At 36.9% G+C, this 21369-nt stretch overlaps 2 protein-coding genes across 3 annotated transcripts; both read right to left on the bottom strand.

Annotated features, from left to right (window-relative positions):
- Nucleotides 1-194: 194 nt before the first annotated feature.
- Nucleotides 195-14086, bottom strand: LOC131660517 (alpha-1,3-mannosyl-glycoprotein 2-beta-N-acetylglucosaminyltransferase). 2 transcript variants are annotated; one of them, XM_058929762.1, is made up of 18 exons: nt 13825-14084; nt 13686-13736; nt 13512-13599; nt 12151-12213; nt 9038-9072; nt 8880-8956; nt 8736-8781; nt 8550-8612; nt 5666-5732; nt 5514-5582; nt 5352-5421; nt 5178-5239; nt 2194-2283; nt 1856-1950; nt 1514-1576; nt 1391-1429; nt 1141-1311; nt 195-696 (listed from the first exon to the last, which is right to left on the bottom strand). In XM_058929762.1, exons 1-18 carry the CDS (start codon nt 13891-13893, stop codon nt 574-576), a joined length of 1341 nt encoding a protein of 446 aa, XP_058785745.1. In that variant the 5' UTR covers nt 13894-14084; the 3' UTR covers nt 195-573. The 2 variants fall into 2 exon arrangements, with proteins under 2 accessions (XP_058785745.1, XP_058785746.1); XM_058929763.1 differs by lacking the exon at nt 13686-13736 and having other exon boundaries at nt 13825-14086.
- A 1135-nt stretch (nt 14087-15221) lies between these two features.
- Nucleotides 15222-17071, bottom strand: LOC131657662 (uncharacterized). The gene is made up of 4 exons (XM_058927033.1): nt 16908-17071; nt 16159-16816; nt 15773-16052; nt 15222-15427 (listed from the first exon to the last, which is right to left on the bottom strand). Exons 1-4 carry the CDS (start codon nt 17069-17071, stop codon nt 15222-15224), a joined length of 1308 nt encoding a protein of 435 aa, XP_058783016.1.
- Nucleotides 17072-21369: the final 4298 nt, after the last annotated feature.

Raw genomic sequence — 21369 nt, 5'->3', positions numbered from 1 at the left:
TAGTCCCTATAAAAAATATATTAACTTTTAGTCCCTAGAAAATTACTTTTACACTCACTTTTAGTCCCTCTACAAAGACTAAAACTGAGTGCAAAAGTAATTTTGTAGAAACTAAAAATCAATATTTTTTTTTATAGAGACTCTAACTTTACTTCTAGACTTGAACTCTAACTTTACTTCTAGACTTGCGTGCATTTGCTTAACACATTATCCAGCTTTGGGATGCAAGTGAACCATACCATCCATCATGGTCACTTTCTCATTCTTTCATAATTAAACAACATTGAATAAAAATCTTTTCTGTAACAATAAATATGGAATCTATATATAATACATTTGTTTGATCCATCGATATGCTCTTCAAATCCAATGCTACTCTATGATCTCACACAATCAAAATTTATGGTGCACGTAATTGTATTCCACCACATTCTCGCCCGTACCTTTTAAGCATTGGATTCATCAACGAGAAATATACCTACTGAATGTCATTTTAAGCTTACTCAGCAACACTTCCATTGACATCTGAAAACGACACCTCCCTTGCGCTGTAAGTATATTTGTCACCCATCGTTAAGAATCTAAATATTCAATCTCAAGTAGCTTCAAGGATTCTGGACCAATAAGAAACACACGCCTAGTGGTTTGATATCTGAAAACAACCACTCCTTTATAAGCTGTCCTAGGCACACCATCCTGGAAGTCAACAAATGCAATGGAAAAAGAGGACAATTAGATCTACCCACAAGATGGATCAAGCAATTTTATAATATTCTATCATAAATCATGTCTAATGATAAATTTTTAAATGTCTTAATCTCCCCTACAGGCCACACAATTTATAAGTGTCCTCAAATATAAGCTCAGGCATGTCGCTGCATTTTTTAAGCACCATCCTAACTATGGGCTAAACATCAATGCTAAGAGATGATCTCCTCATGAAGATAAGCTTAACCATCATAACATGCCTGATTTCTGACGTTCAGGGATTCTTGTAGCCTCTCAACACATTTAACCTAGCTTTTTGTTTCAAATTTCGTTCAAGGCTCAGAACATGACTGCATCTAAAACTCATCCAATCAGACTTTACATTGAGTAGCATGGCCTTTTAGAAGTTTAGAACAAAAATAGTAGAAATACCTTCCACTCTTGAAATACACCGAATTGCTGAGCAATGTTTTCAAAGTCCCACTGATCATTATACTTAATACGCACATCACCTGCTATGTTGTGTGCCTTTTGAACAATGTCTGCTCCAGAGACAGGTTTAGCTTTTTTAATGTAGTTGGCGAAGTGTATATTATATTTGTCCTGAAAATGCAAAACAAAATTCACATACCACAGAAGCATTTCACTATAAACATAACAAAATTACAATGCACCATCTCACCTCTAACAAATAGCTCAAGTCCATTGATTTCCAGTTGACCTTCAAACAATCAGCGGTAATATAACATCATTCTAATATAAGAAACATATTTAACTGCATATTTTATAAAAGCAAGATAGCTACCTGGACCTCATTCAGCCTGATTGGCTCAAGATATTGCTTAAAAAACTGTCCCAGACTAGAACCCTGTAAAAATTTAAGTACTTTCAGAAGGCCATTAAAAATACTCATACACTGGGAATTGAGAGTTGAAATGAGATCTACTTGATGCTGCTTTAGAAAGCCTTTATACACATGTGCAAGTAAATATGAAGCATATCACCCAGCACAAAAGTATTTAAGCTTTTAATGGACTAAAAAATATTCTTAAAATTTGAGTTTTGTAGGGTACGTGCCTGCAAAGTTCCTACCCACATAACCATGTAATACAAAAGATCAGACTTAAAAGTACAATAAAAGACTTACATGTTCTCCAAAATTATATGTTCTGCATACTTCAGGTCTGATAAATTGTCGTCCTTTGTGATTCTCTTTTAATCTCAACCAATCATCCCAGTAGGTGAAGTTTTGTCAAAGAAAAATTCAAATAGATAGATAATATTACTGCAACAAAACAAAGTAGAATTCTGCATACAGAAATCATTTTAAGAACCGTATTGGCTTAAATTTAAAACTCTGAATGGTTAGTACTCCTTCTTGGGGTATATTAGTACCAGCAGTTCCTAAATTGGAATTCTTCCTCGTAAAGAAATGTCTCAGACACAAACAAGAATGGTTACAAAAGAGTAAAAAATAAGGATATGCCTTTGGCCATTTTGGTGACAGTTCATCCCATGTAGATCTAGCCAGCATCCATCCTAGTCCAGGAAAGAAGTCCGAGCGATAAAGTTCATCTGCAGAATAGATCATTCAAAATTTATAATCGTGGGCTGTTAGAACAAAACTGTGTAGGGAATTTGAAAATTGTAAGACTGTAGGAAGTATATTTATGAGATAGACAACAATAAGGAAAGCAATGATCCCAGTAGGAAGTCTACCTATGAGATAGACAGCAGTAAGGAAAGCAGTGGTCCCAGTAGGTTACGGTTAAGGGAAGGGAAGCAAAGCTTACCAAGCTCAATCCTAACTCAGCAATGTGTCTATGTTTAAGTTCCACCACTTTATTTGGGTGATGAGTGTGAGTAGTGAGAACCATGTATGATACCTAAATCAGTAAGGTACTAGATGAAAGGCCTAAATTGACCATATGTTGCGAATCCTAAATAGCATCGCATAGCACCAACCCCTTAAAATGCAATAGCGGATAGCGGGAATAGCCATTTGCAAAGACAAAATCAGTGTACATAAATGCTCAAATATAAAAAATACACAAATGGGAACATAACAGAACTAAAAATAGGAAGAACAAAATGATTGTTTATAAGCAAGAACTTAACAGAATGAAGAATAGAACACTACCCTTAAAAGGATTTGAATTCACATTGATACCCTTTAAAAAAAGGATTAAAAATAAGAATTGAGAATAATAGGGGACATAATAGTGGTTTGGGGCGGCAACTAGTGGCCACAACAACCGCTATTGCTGACAACTGCTCACATGTCAAAGGCACTGAGTAGAATCCTACAAGTGCTATGCTATTCCGTTATAATGCACTATAGGGGTGCTATTAACAACATAGAATTCACCTCCCCAATCAGCTTGGAGAGATTTTGAAGGGTAGCCAAATAGTAATTCATCCTTCGCTTTAAATTGTTTAAAAATAATAAAGGGATCAGATATGGATTCCAAAAGATAAGTCCAGGTAAAACGAGACTACGCATCATCAAATGTAAGGTCACTGAAAACTAATTCAAGTTGATAGCAATAAGTGGTGGGTGATGATGATGGTGAGTGAAGTTTGAGCTTTAGCCAGGCAACAAGCAGTACAAAAGCAGAGACATCTTTATTGCAAATGGGAATCTTACAATGATTTCATACAAGTTTTATGTAATGATTATTAGGGTGACCCAACAGAAAATGCCAAATGTATTGGGAATCACAATGTAAGGGAGGGGGAATAGTAGGTTACATAATTGACAATAAAAATAGAAAAGCTAGCAGTAGGCAGGGTAGAAGCTAGTCTCTTGGCTGAGATGCTAGGAAATTCAGAGGCCAACAAAACCGACTTGTTTGGTAGTTCCATGAGATTTAACATCACACAGGTTAGCATGAAATTCAAAATAAATTGAGTTATCCCTAGCAAATTGACTAATACTGATAAGATTTTTGATAATGATGGAAATATGAAAGAGAATATGAAGAACGGTAGATAGTTGCGGATTGTGATGGGAAAGAGAAGAGCTCGAACCAAAGGAATGAATTTGCAAACCTTGGCCATCTCCTATGAAGTCTGATTTGGACCTTTTCAAAGGGAGTTAACTGATTGAAACTCACCACTTTACTAAAGTTAAAAAGAAAAAGAAAAAAAAGCACCAACACCAACACAAAAAATACAACCACGAGCCCCCCTCAATTTTCTATTGTAAGAGTTCCACATTAGATGAGATATAGCGTGGACATATATTTATAAGTGAACGTAGTGTTAAGAGTCCCACATCGAACAAGATATGGTCTAAACATGTGCTTATAAGTAGGGGCAATCCCCACCTTACAAGCTGGTTTTGTAAAGTTGAGTTAGGCTCAACTCACACATTCTAAGATGGTATCAGAGCCCCGTTTAAGATCCGTTGGGCCACCCACCATTTAGTTCCACGCTCCAGACGTTCAATCCTGGACGTGAGAGGAGTTGTTAAGAGTCTCACATCGGACAATATATGGCCTGAATATGTGCTTATAAGTGGGGGTAATCCTCACTTTACAAGCCGGTTTTGTAGGGTTGAGTTAGGCCCAACTCACACATTCTAAGATGTAGTACTTACGTTACCAAGGCCTTTTTATAAGGTTGAGTTAGAACTCACACATTCTAAGATGTAGTCCTTACGTTACAAGGCATTTTTATAAGGTTGAGTTATGCCCAATCCAAAATCTAACATAGTATCAGAAGCTCTTGAGAGGCAACTTTGTTGGTAGGGTAGTAGGAGCGCACTCTACCCATATCAACCTGGAGTTAGCAGGATCTAGATTGAAGTAGTTGATTAGAGCTACATAGCAAGATTGTCATGCATCATCATATGTTTGATGATTGATTATTATGTCTGGTGATGGTGTATATAAGTTACAGTCCCACTCATTTTATCTTATAAGTATGATGACTCATTTTATCTTTACGGGTAAATGATGAAGTTACTAAAGCACATGCTGAGGAATGATCAGCATGCCACAATAGGTAAAGTTAACTATCTCATGCCGATGTTATGTAGCTGACTTGGATTAATTAATTGAGATTATACGATTGACTTTGATATTATGTGACATCAACATTAGATTTTATTATGCTTAGTTATTAGTAATTTCTACAATTTGTTTTGTGACTTCTTTATGTTAAAAGTTATGAATTTGACTGCATTTTACCAGGTTTTATTTTAACCTAACTGTTTTAAAAGTTTTTTGGGGTAAAGGGTGTCACAAGAAGTATCTTATTTAGTGATAGATAATCCATATAACTATATAAGAGTTGTATCTGTGTTCAGATTTGTTTATGATTTTATTTGCATATCTGTCGATTACTTGAATTCCTTATTTATGTAGCTGTTCATCTACAATTGATTTTAGCTGAAGTTATCCCAAACCAATTTAGCAAACAATTTGGCGATCACAAGTCATACAGAAACAACTGATTGAACTTACATGGATCATGTACAAACTGCTTCTGTCCATTGTCATTCCATGATGAAACAGCCATAATGGACCTAGAACGGATAATGCTAAATTATAAACAGAGATCTCAAAATCTTAAAAAACATGTTGAGTGAATCAGAAAGAAAGAAAGAAAAAACAGCATTCCTCTTCTTGAACACATACTTATCCTTGTCAAGGAGAGTTGCCATAGCTTCAAAGTAATCAAAGAAATCAGGCGCTATTTCCATGTCATCTGAGATTGGATAAAGATGTTCTATCAGATTTCATATATTTCCAGCAGGGAGAGGAGGATAAAAATGCATAATGTTAAATAGCCCATTTCACCTTCAAGAATGATAACTCGGCTGAAGTTATGCTTGTAGAACAGTTGACCTAGAGCCCACTTGTAATGACCTGAAAAGGTATCAATTGACCCATCTTGAGGAATATTCTTTTCAAATAGAGAACACAAAACATCAAGTGATGAAAATACCTACGTGCAATCTTGTAGTACGCAATTAACTCTCCTGGCCTTTCAGTTTGAACCGATTCAAAATCTAAGTGCTGCAACAATAATTATCAGTTCAAAGAGACTGCTTTCTCATTGTCAAACAAAGCTATGTACCTTTGTTGGAGGAACCATATAATTTCCCCAATTATTTATTTTCGACATTTAGTCTTTTTTAATTATAATAATATTCTCCTAGAATATTTCTCTTCAATACGAAGTTGTAATCTCCCTATTTATACCAGCTATGGCCGAAGAATAAAATATAACAGTATTTCCCTATTTACTGATAACCTTAGTAACCATTAGTAAAAAATTATTGATAACAAAATGATTTTATCGAAATCTAAATATAGGCTTTAACAACTCTGATCACAGTGATAAGTACCCGAGAACTTGAGAAAATCTCTTAAAAGTTAGTTATCAGATGGAATCTTAGAAATTGAGTTGGGGCAAAGCTAACTGAACTTTATAAATTTGAGTTGTAAGGTGAGGTCTTCCCAAGTTTTATAAACACTACACAATTCATATCTCAGGACCAATGTGGGACTAAATTCATCCCTTTACACTCAACACAGTGACGGTGTTGGAAGCTACAACGAAAGCAGCTAAAATGCCGTAATTATGCGGCTAGGGGAGGACCGCAATGAAGGCGGAATTTGCAACACACACCCTCACAATTCTGAATATTCAATGCAGAAACATTTTGAGAAATGTCAACTATCTCTTTCTCTCAAATCTAAATGGAATCAGAGCCACCCATCATTTATGTATATGCACCAAGCCTAATAGTGTTAGGTGTGAGGGGGTGTATTGGAAAAAAAAATAATCAAATAGAATAGAGATAATTCCTAAAGTGAGTTAAGAAAAGAGTGACACCCATCACCTTACAAGTCAGTTTTGTAAGAATGAATTAGGCCCAATACAAAACAAAATATGGTATCAGAGCAAGTACATTTTTCAATTTCTCTCCAAGACAAATATGTTTGATTCTAATGATATTAACTCAGCAAGTCCATTCAAGATATAGTCTCCTGATTTACCCTTCAAAGAATATTTGTAACCGTTAGCTAAACTATGGTATTCAGTTAGTGTTTGTGCCACCTGTTAGGATAGCTTGTGAGGGAAGCTTCAGCTTGTAATAGTCCCTTGCATGACAAGCTACAGTTTGTAAAAGTTTGTAAGCAGTACCCAACTCAGACGCTGGTGTAGTTAAATCTTAGTGTGTGCAGGTTAGGATCAGCAATATGTAGCTGACAAACCTCCTAGTAACTAACTCAAGATTCAGAATATTCAATACAGAAACATTTTTGAGAAATGCCAACTATCTCTTTCCCTCAAATTTAATAGTGGGCACTGAACAGTTGTGCACTGACTTCAAGAAAATCATCAAAAGATGAGAACATGAAATGGAGAATCAAATGGCATAAACTAACTTGAATTTTGAAACAATAGCATACCAAGGTGACAGCATGATATGAGAAAAGAGCACTTCATAAATAAATAATGAAAAGAAACAAGAAGCAAAGGAATCGTGAATCTTGGAAAAGGAAAGCCATAAAATCAGTAAGACCAAAAAGAAGAAAAAATCTAATGGTGAGGAGAAATATATGATTGGGAAACGAGAAAACACAACCCCTTGACTTTGTGGATCAATATTCAGAAATCAAAAGCATAATGAAGTTGCAAAGATGGAGAATACAAACTATAGTAGTGTAAAAGAAAAACAAGGGGAATCAAAAATTGAGTAAAAAAAGAATAGGGACCCATCAATGGCGATGAAAATTGCGACAAGAAGAAAAGAAAGCTGAGAATAGGAGTAATTAATTCTAGAGGGAAACGAGGAAAGAAACCCTTGTTTTGGGTTGCACAAAAATAGAAGTGAAAGGCAAATGATGACCGTGGAGGTTAAGGTTTTATCCAACAATGCAGCAAGGGGATTCAGCAAAAGCCAATATAATAGTTCAAGGCATTATCCAACAATGCAATGATCAAATCACATCATATACAGCAGGTTTTGTGAGATCGAGTCATGCCCAACTACAATTCTAAGATGGTTCTAAGATGGTATCAGAGCCTCGTTCAAAATCCGTTGGATAACCTACTATCAAGTTTCCACTATCGGGTCACCCACCATTTTATTTCCACGCACTAAGGCCAATGTATTAGCTGTGAGGGGTGTATTAGGAATCTCAAATCAAACAATATATGGCCTGAATTTATGTTTATATTTGAGGGAAATCCTTACCTCACAAGACGGTTTATTAGGTGAGGATTGCCGCCACTTATATACATATATTCAGGCTATATATTTCAAACTGTGTTCTCTGAATATGAATTCAAAATTACTGATAGTTATTTTCAACTACTGATAGTTGTGTTTTCTGAATATGAATTCAAAATTACTGATACTTATTGAGGCTGCTGCATATCAAATATATCTTCAACTACTGATAGTTGTGTTGTCTGAATTCTATTGAGAACAAAATTAGGTGTTAAGTGATACTAAAAGAATACACGAGCTGCATTGCTCAAATAGTCAAATTCAATAACATGTACAGAAAAAAATATACTATAACAATGGTGTCCCTTCTGTTTTCATATTTTCAATTACAGGACAAAAAAATAAGAGAAATTGCGCATCTTGCTATCTCATATTTTTATTTATTTATAGCATAATTTCAATCAATGAAGGAGCTAATTGGCAATCATATTAATTTACAGTTTAGTGCAATCATCATGATTACAGCTGAGTATAAATTTACACATTTCGGAGTAAACACAAAAGACAAGTAACAGCCTTTGAAAGTATGTGAATACAAATAATCTGAGCTGATTCTCAAAGTACAGCACATTTATATAAATGTATATACCTGCATATAAGATAGCTCATCATAGCTCAAAGCCTTACTTTTGACGTCTGAATTTGATCCATCCTGAATAATAAAAAGTGATTACCGTCAGCTGTTTGTGTCGTATTTGCATTAGCAAAATAATGACAATGTCTCAGTCATTTGAGAGAGACACCAGAAACTCCTAAAAGTGAAGACAAAAAATACCTGAGATACAAATAAAGGAAATCTTGACGAAATGCCCCTTTGGTATCTAAAAAGTACATAGATCATGTATGAAATGGACAAATAAACTGTTGTATAATCAATTATAAAATACAAGTAACCAAAATAGGTTGTGATGAAGCATACTTCAACACAGAATTGATAGTCCTCTCCAGGTAATCAGCACGATTACATGCCATGATTACAACAGCTGCCACTGGAACCTAAAAAGTTCAGCATGGAGAATCACACAAAGCCTAGATGAGAAATAGAAGATTCAGTAAACAGACAACTCTCAGGCTAACCTGCACTTTATCGATCAGTCTTCTTACTTCTTTTCCTGAAATGTTTATTTATAAAATGGTAAATTTCAGGATACCCTTTAGACCAAAAATTCAATTTGAGATTGTTCACAACATACTTTTGATATGATGAACCACAATAAGTTAATATGGAACTAACAATACAAAGTGCACATTATGTACGATGCATGGTTTGGACCACGTGTTTCATTCATGTTCCTAGTGTTTTTGCCCCTACTCCGGCTCCACTTGTATCTATTGATTTGCCTATTTCCATGCGCAAAGGTAAGCACACAGCTACTAACCATGATCCTATTTATAATTTCTTGTCATACTAATGTTTATCTCCCACCTATTGTGCTTTTTTTGCACTTTCATTTATGTCTATTTCTAAGACTATTCATGAAGCAACATTCCATCCAGTGTGGAATTAGGCCATAACTGATGATATGTCAGCTTTAGAAGTTAACTTTTAGAAGCTAACTGTACTTGGGAACTTGTTACACTTCCTTTTGGAAAATTTGTTGTTGGTTGTAGGTGGGTATTTAATGTTAAGGTTGGCCCTAATGGAAAGGTAGATCAAAAGAAAGTTCGTCTAGTAGAAAAGGGGAATGCAAGTCTATGGTCAAGATTATAGTGATATGTTTTCTCGAGTTGCGAAAATGGCATATGTTCGCCTCTTTGCAATGGCTGCCACGAAACACGCACTTACTTCAGTTAATATCAAGAATGCCTACTTCAGTTAATATCAAGAATGCCTTTTTGCTTGGCGACATGGAGCAGGTGATTTATACGGAGCAACCTCCTGAATTAGTTGCTCAGGTGTAGTGTAAATGTAAATTTCATAAGTCTATGTATGGCTTGAAACAATCACCTCGGACAGTTTGGAAGATTTAGTAAAGTCCTGAAAGTGAGTTATGATGATCATGAGGATATCAAGACTTTAAAACAACATCTATTTAGAAATTTCAGACTAAGGATTTGGGTTCTCTTCATTATTTTCTTGGAAATGAAGTAGCTTAATCAAAGTGAGATATTGTTATCTCTGAAAGGAAGAATGCTCTTGATATCTTGGAAGAGAGAGATCTTACAGGTTGAAAACCAATGGATACTCCTATACCTTAATATAATATAAACTTCCTCCTCATCGGGGGGAGCCATATTCCAGACCCTGATAGATACTGAAGACTTGTGCAATGTCATACTTTTGATTATTGAATCAACTGGTTACAACTAACTGCAACTGTTACCTTATACAGTAACTAGTTGACCTGCTGTAGAAGGTTTTGATTACACTCAAGCTGACAGTTGTCAGTCAGTCTTGAGACTAGAACAAGTTCCAAATTATCCTTTGCTAACTCTCCCTCTAAAATGCAAAAATTGATTTTCTCAACATGGCTAGAGCCAACATATCTTTACAGCAAGTGTAGTAAGTCAGTTCCTTAACTCTCCTTGTAACAGTCATTGAAATGCATTTATTCGAAATCTTAAGTACATCTAAGTATCACCTGGAAAGGAGTTTGTTTTTACTTATAGAGAACACTAATATCATTACATATTCAGATGTTGAGTGAGCAGGAGTTACATGTTATAAATGGTTCATCTGGGCGATTGTGTTTTCATTTGAGGAAATTTGATTACATGGAAGAGCAAAAAGCAAATTGTTGTTGCCCGTTCAAGTACAAATGAGTACCGAACTAGGGTTTAGGGTTTGATTACATGTGAGCTTTAGTGGTTGGACCATTTACGGCAAGAACTTTTTTTGTGAAATTAGCTCAATGAAACTTGTGTGCGATAAGCAATTAGCCTTGCACCTTTCCTCCAACCCAATTTTTCACGAGAGGACAAAATATATAGAAGTTGATTGTTGCTTTCTTAGAGAAAAAATTCACACCAAAGTCATCAGAACTTCTTTTTTCAATTACAAGGATCAACTTGCTAATATATTTACTAAATCTCTATGAAGTCCTCGAATAACGTACATATGTGACAAGATGGATGCATATGATGTAAATGCACCACCTTGAGGGGGAGCGTTGAGATACTAAAAATATAATAAGTATCGGTTATGATATTGTGTTATTATGTGTTGATTATATCTTTCTTTTCTTAGTTGATTCTTTCCCTAATTATTAGGATTGACTGGGATACTTGTGTGAGTGTACATATGTACATTCCTCCCACATAATAGAATCAGATTTTCGGTCTCAAGTTACATCATATTCTACCTTTTCTAATCTCACCCTAACTATTCCAGCTAATCAACTAATTGGGCAAAAGATTCATCATAGTTAGGGTTCTAACATAATCATGTCAACAAGACCACAACCACCTCTAGTTTGTGTAGTGTATTCACATGTTTAAAGCATTTCAAGTCCATGTTCTATCGGTAAACAAATTTTATTTCCATACTGCACAGATGCACTGCTTGTCTAATACATATGTGATATACCATCGCACTGAAATATCCTATCCTGTAAATTTTAAATTTAAAATGTCAAAAAGGAGGGAGGAAAACTCTTAGAAATGTTTAAGGATTCAACCTAAACTGACAGTTTAAGGAATAAGCATCAATACTTGCCTTCTTTATTCATGCAATGGCATTTATTTAGAGGAAAAAACCTGACTATTTACATCAATGAAATATGAGATATAAAAAACAAATATTAGAATTCAGTACTTACAATTTGTTTGTAATTGACCTTTCCTTTTTTGGTGTAGTAAAAATTAGAGATTTAAATATTCCACAATAGAAGTGCCATTGTTAGATTGCCATGGAACAACAAAATGCTCCAACTCACTCTGATATCACTTTTATACAAAGTAATGTTGTATAGCAACTCAATATGCAAATATATCATGCTACAAGAATATATTTCATCATTGTTTTGAGTAAGCCAAGGGTCTAAGTCATCATCGCATCACTTACTCAAAACTAACTGAAATGCCGATGACCAATTAATTACCAATTTAATTGCAACCTCGACACCCAATGTAAAACCTATTCACATCTCTATGACATGGATCAAAGTGCAAGCTACATAGAAGAAGTGAAGAAACCAATACCCCTTCACCCAGAACAAAAGAGAGAGACCTTATTAATGATTATAACATACTTTCAAGATCTTGAACAAGAGACTTCATTTGCCCACATTCTTGGTCTCGACGCTTCCTTTCTTCTGAAAGAATCCAAGACAAAACACACTTTAAGCAACAAAATGTTACAAGCAAAGAAGGCAAAAGATTAAATAAATCAAAATGGCACTTGCTAAAGAGCATGGGCCCACATACTCGACTATTTACCCTATTTAAACAATAACAATATTTTTTATGAAAAGGGCACAAGTGCCCTCTAAAAATTTGGGTTGACTCTGACTCTACCTAGAAAAAAAAATGACTTGTAAGGGGAGGAGTGCCTATCACTTATGACCACTATTTAAACCTATTACAATATTAGATGTGAGATATGTAACTCTAGTATCTTCTAGTAGCTTCCTCTCCTTTTTGTTGCCTTGTCAGCATAACTAACCAAAAGCTAGTAATGATCAAGTGTAGGTTATGCAACTCAAGGTGTAGGAATAGGCTAGATATATAAGCTCAAAGGAATGAAACAAATTTCTCTCACTTTACATGGTATCATATAGCCTTTAGATCTATGGAAAACGAATCTCCCCCAACTACACCACCACCTTCAGCATTGTGTGTTACTCCGTTGTAATCAATGGCGTTCTCCACCGCCTCAGGCGTTCTCCACCACCACCACGACCACGACCATGTCAAACTCCACTATAGCCAGAGAAAGTGGGCTTTGAGGCATGGTGGTCACGGGGGACGTGGCAGTGGCAGGTTGAGCAATATGCAATGTCATGTTTGCTTCAAGTTTGGTCATAATGTTGCCATGAGATACCATCCCTTCAACCAACATTATCAAGCATATTTCCCTCTGACTTGCAAAGTTAAATGAGTCTTTAGCCTCCTTATGCAAACTCATATGCACCTAATGGTCTTTCATATGGATTTCCCAACACATGACCTCGACTCCAACCTCCCCCTCGACCTCACCATGCCTGAATTTTAGCCTACACCTAGTGCTATGATCACCAATACTCCTTCCATCCCCAATCCGTTTTTGGTTCCCTGACTCTGGTGCAACATATCATGTTATCATAAGCTCCCAAAACATATCCCTTTAGTTTTGCACAACTTATTTAATGTTCCTTCCATTACCAAAAATAATACCATTGTTAGCAAACTTGCCGAAGATTTTGTTTTTATTCTAATCCTTGTGTTGTTATTTCTTAGAGGCCACTGATGGTATCTTGTAAGCAGGTTCAAGAGGACCAGATGGCCTCTATGAGTTTCCAAGTCTTCCATTGCAATCTTCAACAAGTCTTGCCTCTTGTTTAGTTTCACACAAGACCAATAAGTCTCTTGTTTCTAACTTTGATAGTAATTAAAAATAAAGATTTAGGCAAACCTTGTAGGGCGACAATGCGTCCTTGCTGCGAGCTAACCTGATCGATGAGCGATTGCATTTGAGTTGTACAGTGATTTTCAGCTTCAATCTGTGAAATAAAAAAATAAAATAATATAAGAAAAATGGAATATAATAAATAGAAAAATAAGATTGAAAGTGGTGGTGTTGAGTTACAGAAGCAGCAAGGCGATCAGCATATTGTGATTGTGTTGTGAAAAGTCTCATCTGAAAAAGTTAGAAGGAGATGGATGATGTTACTTACAATAATCTGAATGAATTAGGGTTAAGAGGAGAAAAGGAGACGATACCTTACCTGGATGTAGATGAAGATGACCGCAGCAACTAAGAGAAGTAACCGAAAATCACACCAAAATTTCGCCATTTGATTTCCAACTCTCCAACAATGGATCTGTCAGGATGGATCGTCTACAGTTGACTATCCTCAACTATTCCCAGCCGTTGGATTAATTTAAATACTGTCACTGCAATTTTCTTCAATCAAAAAGGCTTGAGGGGGTGGAATGTATGTAAATATCAAAATTGATTTCAACAACTTACACGGCTTTTAACACAGTTAAACAAATCAATCTGCCTCTGCGTACTTTATATGCACCATTAAATTGACAAAAATGTCCTCGAACACTTTCGTAAATGCACTTTTAGAAGCATATTATTTTTTGAAAATTTTAGTTTTTTTTTTTATTCATCTATAAAAGCGTTAAAACATAGTAAAATATAATTTTGGGTTAATAGGCATTTATACCCCTGTAATATTAGCGAATTTTGCTTTTCCCCCCTTCGTTGTCAAAAGTTTACTAAACATTCTGATTTTGACAATTAATTGAGAAAATCTCAAATTTTACTATGTTTTAATGCTTCCGTAGAAACATCTATGAAAAAGACTAAATTTTTTAAAAAAAATAGGATACTTCCAGAAATACATCTACAGAAGCTAAGAATAAAAATAAAATTTTACGCGATGTATAAAAAGTCTATGGAGTGCATTGAAAAATTGTCTCATTTAATCCAACTCCTTCTCAACCAAAATCAATATTATAATTACCATTTTATTCAAACAAATAAATTAATTAATTTTATAAAATTGTAATAATTTATATCACTTTTAATTTTATAAGATTTTTATCATTAAAATTTGGTAATTTTTATTTGTTTTGAGAAAATGAGATGAGAAATGAAATTGTGAAACAACTTTACCCTTTGAGCCTCGGCAAAAAAAACATGTATATATTTTAAGACTATTGATATGATACGGTAAACGGATAGTTTTTATTAGATAAAATTTCAATGCACTCCATAAATCTCTTATACACCGTATAAAATTTTAATTTTATTCTCAGTTTCGTAGATGCACTTCCAATAGTACCTTGGTTTTGGAAAAAAAATGTGTTTCCTTTTGTACATGCATCTACGGAAGGTGGTCAGAGTGTTCCGTAGGTGCATATACGAAACAGTCTGCTAAATTTTCAAATCATATTCATTTCACTCCAAAACTCAATTTTGATTACAATAATATTTTAAAATACAAATGTAAAACTAAAGAAACGCATTTTAAATACAATAGTAGATAAATAAAAAAAATACATCGTATAAATAATGTCGGTCATGATGTCGAATACATCATCAAAATAACATAAGTAACATACTTCCATCATCAAAGAAAATAAACAAAAATATATACCACATGCATCACTACTGTGTGTGTCGAACATCATCCTGCTGCTCTCCACCACGGCCTCCGCCTCCGCGTCCACCACGACCGCTCCTAGCTCTGCCTCTAGCGTCCAGTGCCCTACCAGTCCTGGCACGATTTCTACGGTATAGAAATACCTCTTGTGCCAACTTAATCATAGTATCCACCACACGCCTCTCCGCAGACCCCTCAGAGAATAAACCATCTGCAATGACTCATAGTCCCGTGTCACCTATCTCACGACACCGAGGAAGGAGATCGTGAGTGCGGTCCAACTCAGCCTGATGAGCCTGCAGAATCTCCTCGTGGGCTAGTCTGAGCGGATCTCCAAGTGTAGCGGACAACATGTACGAGTGTGACACCTTGAAGTACCAGGTGATCTACCCCTCGACGCAGCTTCAGTCGCACTCTGCTCCCGTCGCTCGAGCCTCCTCAGGAATCATGTGATACTCCCAGTCTGTAAAGACCTCATCTAACTGCCGACGGGTCATGGTGATAGGAGCGGAGACTGTAGGGTCGCGAGGTATCGTCTTTGCGTAGCCAAACTGACGCGTGACACGCTCCAGAAGTTGTCGTACAATGATGGTCAAGGTGGTGTCCAACCATCCAGAATACAGCGTTATCTCATCGAAGGAAACCGTCTCCCGGTGCTCAACATAGCAGTCAGAACGTATGTCCTCGGCAGCAATGCGACCAAGTTCGCGCCTGTAAGGTAACGGCTCCCGGTTCCCTCTGCGGGGGTTGAATCTACTGGCACGCGGCATGAGCTCAATGTAGGTCGGTACCTCTCCCCAACCAATAATGTCTGGAAAGTGTTGTAGTATCCAAGCCTGAAAAAACACTATTATTTTAATTTACTATCACAAGTATATAATAAGTAGAAGGGGATAAGATTGTTACCACTACAAGGGTACATCTGCCTGCCATCGTCATTGCCTTCCACAAGCATCCCTCTCCCAGTCTATAGTAACCGTACGCCAGTACAGTCGCTCCCCAGTTGTACTCATGGATATGTGTTGTATCCGATAAGTACATCAGGTAGACGACGTCTGTGTACGACGAACTCATGTCCATAAAGAGTTGAGTGTCTATCAAATATAGGAAGTAACATCTCAGCGCCCGCTCTTTGTGTATATCCGCCTCCACCTCGTCGCCAACAGCCTGATGTGCCGCAAGAAGCTCAGCGTCATATAACCTCAGCCAGGTGTGAAACCTCACTTGCGCCCCGCGGGTCCTCTCCGCCTCCTCAAGTGCGTCATCTGGTTTGCACCCCAGTTCAGCAATCGGCATCTCCATCGCTTCCTCATTCGTTAGCCTACCGTGACCAATGAGGGTACCCCTGATAGGTAGATGCAGGAGGCATGCCACATCATCTAGGGTGATGGTAATCTCGCCGTGAGGAAGATGAAATGAGGAAGTCTCCAGACGCCATCTCTCTGCAATTGCCATCAACATCCCATTATGTATCTTCGTGTAGCCCACCTGACAGAGGTCTCTCAGGCCAGAAGCTGCTAGTACATCCTGGAACCACGGCTCGTCAGGCTGTGCAAGACCTGCAATTTTCCGGTCGTAGTTGTAGAACCTCTTTGGATCCCTATCCTGAAATTTTTTTAAAAAATAAACACGATTATTAATAAGCAAATTCAAAAACTGAAGAAAAAAAGTAATTAACAAAGAAAATTTACCTCTCCATTCCATATATGCCTAACTGCATGATCGTCATACCTGTCAAAAGGGATGCGTCTACAAGACCCCCAAGATACCTGATAGGCTCTAGCACCGGCTCATCCTCGTGTCCCGCCAGAAGTGGTATATCAGATCCTGTATCGCCCGTCACTAGCACAGGCATAAGAGTAGAAGTAGAAGAAGTGTCACGACAACGTCTGCGCGGGGTGGCATCTGTGAGGAACCCTCAACATCATCTCGGGCCTCCGTGAAGTAGTAGTAGACGGCGAAGGCCCTTCAACTGGGATAGATGGAGAAGGCCCAGCTGAAGCAGGTGTATCAACTAGAACAGGCATAGAGAGCCCCTCAACTAGGACAAATGTAGGAGGCCCGGCTGGAGGGGGTGTATCCGGTGGGACAACAACTCCATCAGTCACCTGAGATACTACACACTCCCGTTCACGCCGCACGGATACGTGTTGTGCAGTCCTCCCATGTATATCTTTATCGGGACCGTGAGTCATAATGTCTGCATTGTGATAACATCTACTTAACTGATATGTATCTATACATAAACAATGATTTATAAATAAACAAGAAATTAAAAAAATACTCTTTCTGTAGGCACATCTACGGAAGCTCCTTAGTTTCAAAATATATGGTGTTTTCGTAGATGCACCTACGAAAGCACATTAGTTTCAAAATGTATGGTGCTTCCGTAGATACACCTCCTGAATGCCCTAACGTGCATCTCTTTTGTAAGTGCATCTACGGAAGCCCTTGAAGCTCATAAACGCAACAATGGCGTAACTGTATTGTTCAGTCACCCAAAAACCCCATTTTTTTGCTGATCGTCCAAAATAAACCACAAATAACATCTACATTGTCTCTAAACAATATCTCTAATCCTATCCAATCATTTCTACGCCTAAATATCATATTCTAATTCGATTTCAAAATACTCTAAAATAAGTCAAAATATCGAAAACTTACCGATTAAATAATGATTTGAACTTCATGAAATGTCTCGATACTTGATGTTAACAATGTAGGTCGAGTGCTTGAGAGTTTGAGAGTGTTTGGGGTTTAGAGAGTTTGAGAGATAAAAGTTTGAAATGAAGAGAATGAGGGAGGGGAAAGGTCTGGCGCAAGTTATAACGTCAGACATTTCCGTAGATGCATCTACGAAAGAGTTCCGTAAGTGCATCTACGAAATAAAACAACGTTACACAAAAAAATGGTGCTTCCGGAAGTGCATCTACGGAAACACGAGGGCATTTTGGTCAATTCGGTGGTGTGTAAGAAGGTCATGGGGTGGGATAAGAAATTGTCTTTTATTAGATGAGTCACTTTATATTCATTAAACTCATTTATTCTATTATAAAGAAAATAAATTAAGTGGAATATGTTTTTTGGAAGTTCATCCTATAAAACGTTCATATTTAAGAATTGTCTGATGAGTCTTAGGTTTGGTTAAAGATTAGTCTATGTTAAATTTTTTATAGATTATTGATTAACTCAGTTTAAACCAGGTTAGGTTGAAGCTCTGCCTGGTATTAAAAGATTCATAAATTCGAGATTAGTCTGTGTTAAAATTTTCATAGATTATTGGTTAACTCGGTTAAAACCAGGTTAGGCTGAAGTTCTGCCTGGTATTAAAAGATCCATAGGTTCGAGATTAGCCCGGTTAAAATCTCACAGGTTTTTTGTTAGCCTTACTAAAACCAAGGTATTGAGCTTAGATTTTTTGAACTTCAAGACTAACCACTACGAGGTCCGTGTTCGTGGATAGAAGACTAACCACTTTAATGCGTTGTTGGGAAGGAAGATTGATCGTTTCACTTTCAACAATATATTGAATAAAAGACGCAAACGCCTACATTCATCGTCTTATATTATTTAGTTGAAGATCAACCACCATTTCCTTGTATAAGGGGGTTCGCGAGTCTTTCCTACTAAAAGCTCTCAACTATTATTAGAAACTCTCAAGATCAATTGGGGAGAGTAGTATGTCCTTTTTTATTTGACCAAATCTCTATAATTCTCGGTATTCTTCTTCTTCCCTTAACTCTTTAAATTCTGCTATTTATTTTTTTCTATTTACTTTCCACTACCTAAGTTTTTCAAACTCTGCTTTTAATGCACCCTATACATTACTAAGGCACCACATGAAAATATAATTATTCCCCCAGGTTCTAGAGATACATCTTCGAACGCATTTAATTTCAACACACTTCTAAATCAATAAAAAGAATTAACCGAAGAAATATCTATGTATACCTTACGTAGATGCATCTCCGAACGCACCAAAATTCAGTACAAATCTAAATCAGGGCCAAAACACCACGTGCAAATATTCTAGAGATATATCTTCGTAAAGCGTACGTAGATGCATTTCCGTACGCTCGTCGTTCAAATATGCACCAGAAGCCTTTCACCTTTCTCGCTTACTTAAACTCTCTCAAAAACCTATTTTATCAAACTCTCTCAATCACCATTTTCTCAAACTATGTCAAACCACATCCAAGCAACATCAAACAACATCAGTCAACTTCAAACATCAAACTTCAAGCAACTTTAAAACACTATTTGTGATTTTTTTTCCCATTTTTGAGTTTATGTATAAATGTGTAGAAGCTGATGTTTAGGCTATGAAATAGTAAGATTTTACATGTTTGATATCTTATACCTGATTAGAAACGATTAGATAGGTATTTTTTTACAATTAATGCATTGTTTTTGATGATTTTCGGGGATGCATTCCGCCATTGACGGAGGCTTTAGTTATAGGAAATTTTGGAGATCCATATCTGGAACTTTGCAACGTTTACCCATAAACTGGATATGCATCTTTGTAATTAGTCTGTCTGAAATGTTTTGCCTTTTTTGTACAAAATTCATTGTGTAACACTTGTCTTGTTTGTTCACAATAATTATGGTTGATAGGGAATCATGATTGAGACACGACAAGAATGCACAACATGCATCCGTTCGGAAGGAAAAGAGTCAACCATTGCAGGCTTCTGTTACCTCTAGACCGGTTGATGCGGAGGCGTCAGGTTTTAGGGCTCGTGTATCTCTTCCTTATTATTCCTCTTCCCATAACAGGAGAGGGTTCCCTCTGATGCATCCTTGCCTCCATCTTCCCGTAGACAACTAAGTTCACCTATACAAGCACCCGAGGAAACAGAGTCACCCGAGGTACCTCAAATATCTGAAGCATCCTAGGTGTATGAGACATAGGCGACAATTGAGGCATCACAGGCCCATGGGGAAGCAGGGGCGGCACCTGAGGCATCCCACCCAGGCCTAGGAGACAGAGGTAGCACATGAGGTATCCCATGCCCAAAGGGCAGTAGAGGCACTTTAGGGTTTTGGAGGAGGCCCGTCGGACTTATCACTGTTTTCTCTTTACCAGGACCATGTTGTTAGACATATATGGGATGAAAAGGTAATATTTTGTTGGAATTATTCATTTGAAGTTATGTTTGTTTTATTATTAATTTTTTTTGTTTAAATCATTCCTATTAAACCATGTATGCAAAAATGAGATCTGCTAAAATTCATCAACCATATGCAGAAGATCACTTGTCTGGGTCCGCCTAATGAGTTGTGGTTTTAGGAATTTTTGCAGCTATTAGGGATGCGAGACTTGTGCAAGACTATTTATGTTACATTTAACCATGGTATTCTTAATGCATTAGTAGAGAGATGACACATGGAGACGTCGTTATTTCATTTACCACATGGTGAGATGTCTATCACACTAGACGATGTCTCGTGTTTGTTGCATCTTTTGGTTAGGGGGAACTTTTAGATCATTGGAAGATTACCTAAGACGAGGCATTGGTGTTGATGGTAGACTATCTAGGAGTTGACCCAGAGGCTGCCATGAAGGAGTTTGATTTCACCTGTGGGGCTCATACTAGGTTTAGATTTTTGCATAAGGTGTTTACAGATGAGATATTGAGATCACAACAAGCTATTGATGATAACGAGAAGGTACGACAACATAAAGGGTATGCTATGAGAGCATACTTATTGTATTTGATTGACACTAACATTTTTATGGACAAGAGTGCCACTTATATGGATGTCATCTACCTGTGGTACTTCGAGGACTTTAATTAAATCCATGAGTACAACAAGGAGCGTCTTGTTTGGTCTACTTCTACTCTAAGTTATCTGAAGGTTGTATGTGGAAGATGAAGCAAGTGACAAGATGTATCACACTTTTGACGGTAATATTTTTTGATCTTTTAGTGCTTGTGTATCATTTTCATTAAATTATTGCAACGACGTTACTAACTAATAATTCGTGTGTTCCAACACTTTCCTGGCTTGGATCCTCCAGCACTTTCCATGCATCTCCGTCTGGTCATGTCTACCAGAGGACATGTCCCTTACCCCTGCATTCACCCTGCTCAGAGGGAACTAGGCAACATAGTTGTTCATAGTGTATATTGAGTGCTTGGTAGCAGA

This window comes from Vicia villosa, linkage group LG3, assembly GCF_029867415.1.
Source record: "Vicia villosa cultivar HV-30 ecotype Madison, WI linkage group LG3, Vvil1.0, whole genome shotgun sequence".
Lineage (NCBI taxonomy): Eukaryota > Viridiplantae > Streptophyta > Magnoliopsida > Fabales > Fabaceae > Vicia > Vicia villosa.
This window is presented reverse-complemented; position numbering and strand designations above follow the sequence as displayed.